The sequence below is a fragment of the Euprymna scolopes genome, chromosome 18 (genome assembly GCF_053919585.1).
Source record: "Euprymna scolopes isolate OS-2025 chromosome 18, ASM5391958v1, whole genome shotgun sequence".
NCBI lineage: Eukaryota > Metazoa > Mollusca > Cephalopoda > Sepiida > Sepiolidae > Euprymna > Euprymna scolopes.
In genome coordinates this window covers 17,032,111-17,038,110 of record NC_136499.1, presented here as the reverse complement: position 1 = coordinate 17,038,110, position 6,000 = coordinate 17,032,111, and the positions used below count along the sequence as shown (strand labels likewise).

Below are 6,000 nucleotides of genomic sequence, written 5' to 3'. Positions count from 1 at the left end.
TAAAAACATTAACTAAGATACCGCTATTTAGTAAAATCGATTTTTCTTTAATGTCATATGCAAATAAGGTGATCTCCTAATTGTATATTTTTGGAAATATCATACTATATATAGAAATAAATGAAAGATTAAAGTAAGCCAGGTTTTGTATATATTAATCAAATTGTGAACAAACAAACAAACAAACAGACAGGAATACGAATTTATCTATCTCGCTCTCTCTCTCTCTATATATATATTCCATTATTTCTTGACAACTTTTTCAAAATTTTCGAGTCTAGCGGAAACAAACTCGCACAGGCACATAAGGAGACAAATTCCATAATAAAGTATGTATGAAATACATTTATAAGCCAAACTACTACGCAATATCATGTAAAATAAACAAATATTTATTTGTTTAAAATTAAGTTTTTGGCAATATATGCTATTATCAGAACTGTATGCATATATATATATATATATATATATATATATATATATATATATATATGTGTCATCCACATACGGTACCGTTTCGCTGTATCACAGCTAATCAGTGCGCCTAGACAGGCAACTACCTCAAGCCAGGGTCGAAACTGACCGCCCATACGACAGTCAAGGCTTCTAATCATTACGCTAATCGGCGGCTGCTGTGTGAGTAGTGAATTGACAATGTTTTGACATCGTCCGAAAAACCTAAGAGCGTCGCTTAATACGCTAATGGTAATTTGTGTATCACTTCTCGATATGCTCAACTCAAGATAAGGAGCATTATAGTCATCCACATGCAGTACTGTTTCGCTGTATCACAGCTCATCATTGCGGCTAGACAGGCAACTACCTCAAGGTCTTTTGCAGAATTATTTGATTGTCCCGATCACCTTTTAGTTAGTAGTAAAAGTGTTGTATTTGTTTTTATACTATACTTCATCTTTCCTGTTTTTGAGGAGCTAGATGTTTTTCCACCTTAGAATTCGTGATTTTATCTAACTTTGGGGAGGCATGTAAATAAGGACTTATACGCACACGAATAGAATTTTTGTTTTTTTATTTGTAATAAAAAGTGCTATTCCTTGGCTTTGTGATAAATTATGCAGAGTACCAAGCACAGACATTCTCAGCCTATTCGTCACAAAAGATTATGGAAATGATGACGGTGACACACCGCATAATTCAACTTGGTCACCGCTGATGTGACAAACATTTCATTCATGTTGAAAAGGCTTCATTTATTCACATGTTGCTCGCTTTCCTAACATTTCTTGTCAGTCACACAAATCCATTTGAATATTATTTGCTGGTTGGGGTGATATTGTAACGGTGTAGAGAGAAAGAGAAATAAGCGGCCATAGTATGTGCCCACCACAACTGTGGCAAGAAAGCCTAGAACAATTTGAATACAATAAGCATTAAAACTGGGGTTCCCAAAATGGGCTCCATGAAGTGAGGCTGAGGGACTCCGGAAGCTCTTTCTTAAAGAGGACCAAATGCTTTATATGAAAAAATTAAATGGCTGCAGACATTTAATTATTGTTTTTTTTTTTACTGGAAAAAAATATGATACATGACTACAGGTGTAAAGAGTTTCAGGATGGTTCATGAAAAAGAAAATAAAAAACAAATTAAGAAAAAATCCAACAATTTTTGATTAATCAAAACAAAAAAATGGTTGTAAACATTATCATTAGTAAGTGTTAAAATTTGAAAGTGCTCCGTGAAACAACTCTGCCCTGCTCAGGGGCTCCTTAGTGTCCTGGAGTTTGGGAAACACTGCATTAAAGTATAGGTGTACAATAGAAGAACCGTCCTATAGTAAATCAAAAAGTAAAATATAGGCACCTGCAGTCTCATCCTTTGAGAAAGGGTTAGTTTATAGCTAATCACCTGATGCTCTCCTACCGAGAAATCCTGACGAGGCTGTCCAGGCATTTTACTGTAGGTCAGAGAGCTCTTCTTCTAGAGTGTTGGCTTTTGAATGAATTTTACAACAATTTATTTCAGGTTATGAATCTAACGAACTACTGACCTGAGTCCATTTTTTAGGCAAAGATGATCACTTTCTGACTCAGAAATCAACACCATCAGAAACTCTATTTTACCTGTACTCATTTTTTTTTTTTTTTTTACACAGTGATCACCACTTATCAAGGCCCGGAAGCCACTCAGGGATAAGGGTTATTGCAAGTACATTACGTTAGTGTGGAGATTTGATGGAGTGTTTACTTAAGGGGGCGGTTCATTAGGAATTTATTAACATTAGACTTGAAGACATCCAAGTTGTAGTCCGGAGGGAAGCAGGCAGACGGAACAGAGTTCCACAGGCGTGCAGTTCTAAGAAAGAAGCTTTGTTCATGGAATCCGCGTTTTGATTTAGGCACAGATATAGAGTGGGGGAAATTTTTCACAGTGGATTCAGCTAGACGGGAGTTTTTTGTGAAAGATTGGCGAGGGGGGACCAGGGATTGGAGTTCAGACGAGCACCTGCCATGAAAATAACGATAAAACAAGGATAGGCTCGCAACGTCTCTTCTGTGAGAGAGGGGTTGCAGGGTAGAGAAAAGGGCATCCCCCACTAAGCCACGAAGTCTATTTTGTACTCTGTCAAGGCATGATAGGCTGTTTTTGGCAGCTCCTGCCCAGATATGGCAACATATCTCCCCACCACTCGCAAAAGTTAAAAACTCTGCATCATTAATGATTTTGTCCCAGAATCAAAAGGGAATCGAAAACGGATCTTGAATATATCATTTTTATCAAGCATGCAAAACTAAGTTCCCAACATCCACTGATCTTCATTCAAGACATCTTTATATCGCAACCGCTGAATTGTTCAAAGCAAATCACATTACTCTGCTATCTATTGTCCACAAGAATTTTTAAGGTTCCAACAACTCTGAGAGAAGTTGAGTATAAATGAATTTTACCATTCCTTCAAAGTAATTATACAGTAAGAAGTAGCAATATATGTTATCTTATAAATTTTTAAAAGAAATTATTTGGTGTCGTATTTATTAGACAGTCAGACCTAATGAGTTAAGGGTTTTTAACATTTTACACAATATGGCCATTGGGAGAATTAATCTGGATATTGGGAGAATCAGATGCTCACAAAATGAACCATATAAAGATTGCAGCATGAATTGAACACGGTACACCATTCGGTTAGACTGTGTCAGAATCCACTTTTCTTTCCCTCTATAATTATGGATTAAATGAAATTATTACTTGTCGTGATATTTCCTTTTGTTGTAATGAACTATTGCAATCTTTTCATGTGTTTTTTCTTCTTTATTACTTTCCACTGTTAATAACAGAGATAGATTGGCTGAGAAGTAAAGAGATTGAGAGAGGAGAGGGCAAGAGAGATAATAGTGATAGATATCATATAAAATAAAGGATTGACTAATAAGCTGTGAGAGAGGGGGAGAGTGATAAATAGAAACGTAGTCAGCGATGGAACATTTGATTTGTTAAATCAAATTGCTGCTAATCAGAACAATTAAAATAGGAATATTTCAAACATAATAAAATCCCAAAACTGAGGGATATTTTAGCATATATTTCGTTCGATCAAAATAGACACGAAAAAGAAATTATTAAATGTCTTATTTATTGGAGAAATGAGGTTTAGATTTATGCAGGCTTCATTTCGTTGCTTGGACACGGCACATGCAAATCAAGAAACCAACTATAAAATCACTTTGTGAGAAATTTACGCTCGTTTATCTATCGGGTGACACATTGAATTGTGAAACAAAGGTTACACAATCTCCAACGATTGCTCTCGAGTCGCCACTATTTGATTCCAGTGGAAAAAAGAAGTGCTAGACGACTGAAAACAATACCGAGATAAGTGAAAAGCACATACAGCGCCTGGTATTCTCAAATGGTCACCCATTTTAGTACTGACCAGGCTCACTGATGGTTAACTTCGACGATCTAACAATAACCAATATGTCAAAGTGATTATGCCGTATCCATGAGGAAACTATAAAATGGCATGATCATCATAAAAAGCAGTTTTTCTTTGAGTAACCCTTATCCTTGAGTTGCCTTTGGGCCTTGATAAGTGGTGTCCGATACATTATTTGCTTTGTTACTTACTTCAGTATACTGTCCTCGAGTAAAGTGTCTGACACATTATTTGCGCTGAGTTCTTCACTCCAGGCTTTCATGGCGACCTGCCGATCACCTTCGGGTGTACGCAGATGACAAGCAAACACCGTTGCAAAACTGCCTTTCCCCAATGGAGGATCGAGGGGATTCAAGATGATCGATTTCAAATCGATATCCGGAACCAATAATTCTTTCACATAAAACATGTCCAATTTTCCTGCAATAATAAAAACAACAAAAAAAAAACAATGTTCAATATTGTTTCATGTTATACATTAGTATGCATGAATTTCAAAATAAACAACACATGCATTCGTTAATGAGATGGAATTACGTAAGAATCATCAGCTGTTTTTCGTTTTTGATTTTACTCTTTTATTGTCACGTGGACGTGAACATATTTGGAATCATGTAGGAAAGGGTTGGTTGGTTGGTTGTTTTTGTTTTACGGCATATCAACCCTTTTCGGGTTATTTAATGCCCAGTCCAGTTATTTTGAAGAAAAAATTTTTAATAGAATATATATATATTTTTTTTAAGTCGGTTTCTATTTAACCCATAGTTTGGTCAAAGTGGACCTGGGAGCAATGGCAATTAAAGGGTGGCTCCACACTCCCCGAAGCCCGCAAGCTGGGGCCTCACCACTGGATATAGTTTAAGGTCATATCCAGGACTGTAGGAAAGGGAGTTGAGCAGCAAGATGTCTGTCTGAATTACATTTAAACTTCTGCATGTTAATACGATCAAGAAAGCAGAAAACAAGGAGAGAATTCCAAAGTCGAACAGTCTGAGGAAAGAAACTATGAGGCTTTCCATCATCTACAGACCGCAACAATGAAGGCGTAAAATTTTGCTGCTTATCGGATTTGTCAGGAGTATGTGCGTTGAGGGTGCACAAGTGCTTTGAGTTCATCTTTAAAGTACTTGTAAAACAGGCACAGGGATGTGATACAACGGCGATGGGACAGAGGTTGGAGCTTGGTTGATAGTGTGAGACCTATTAAATTTGAGACTTTTTTTTGGACTCTGTCAAAGAGGCAGAGACAAGTGGTAGATGCACCAGTCCAGATGCAACACCAATACTCTGTGCATATACAATACACAAATAATTAACAATAAACTTATTTAGATACAAACAGATATAAAATATATTGAACATAACTTGAGCCACAAAGATCCGCTTTTAAAATTAAATTTTTATAACTTGCTATAAACATTGAAAAAAAAATGTAGGTATCTTATGTTGTATAATTTGAGAGGAAGAGACGAGTTCTTGCAAATGATGTGGTGGCGACAGTTGAGGAACAACTCTCTTTGCCTAACAGACTGCGTCTGATACAGATGTGTATGAGGCTACAAAAGACCTTATTAAAGATTGTGGTGGTAGCAATGCATGAAAAGAGGGATAAACATTGCAGAAAAACCTGGCTCTTATATAGATAGAGAATTGCATCAACAGTGAGATATCTACTGGATCGATAGAAAGATCCCACCATTTTTCCAGTGGCCTTGGCAACAGATTTGATGTACGTGTTCCATTTAAGATCAGGAGTAAAGGTCAAGCCCAGAAGCTTGTCAAAAACTGAGACCTCCTGAAGACGAGAGCCATTCATTTCAATTGATGCCAGATGTGGATCAGAATGTTGATGATGCAAAGAGAGAAGCTTGGTTTTAGATGCATTAAAAGTAACCAGCCACTCCTTTCCCCATTGTACCAGGTGCTCAAGATCAGAGGACAGAGAATCGGAGAGAACTTGGTCGTTTACTGTCTTAGATATGCTACCATAAATGGTAGTGTCATCAGCATAAATGTCTACAAATGATGTAAGGATGTGATTTGGAAGATCATTAATGTAGATCAGGAAAAGAGTTGGGCAGGATGGACCCCTGAGGGACTCCAGC

At 36.9% G+C, this 6,000-nt stretch overlaps 1 protein-coding gene across 1 annotated transcript in view; it reads right to left on the bottom strand.

Moving 5' to 3' along the window:
- LOC145297506 (uncharacterized) overlaps positions 1–6,000 on the bottom strand; it is a 236,946-nt gene that overhangs the window by 13,102 nt on the left and 217,844 nt on the right. Inside the window, exon 11 of the mRNA XM_080143406.1 lies at positions 4,087–4,315. Coding sequence (XP_079999532.1) covers positions 4,087–4,315 — 229 coding nt within the window. The remainder of the gene's footprint in view (positions 1–4,086; positions 4,316–6,000) is intronic.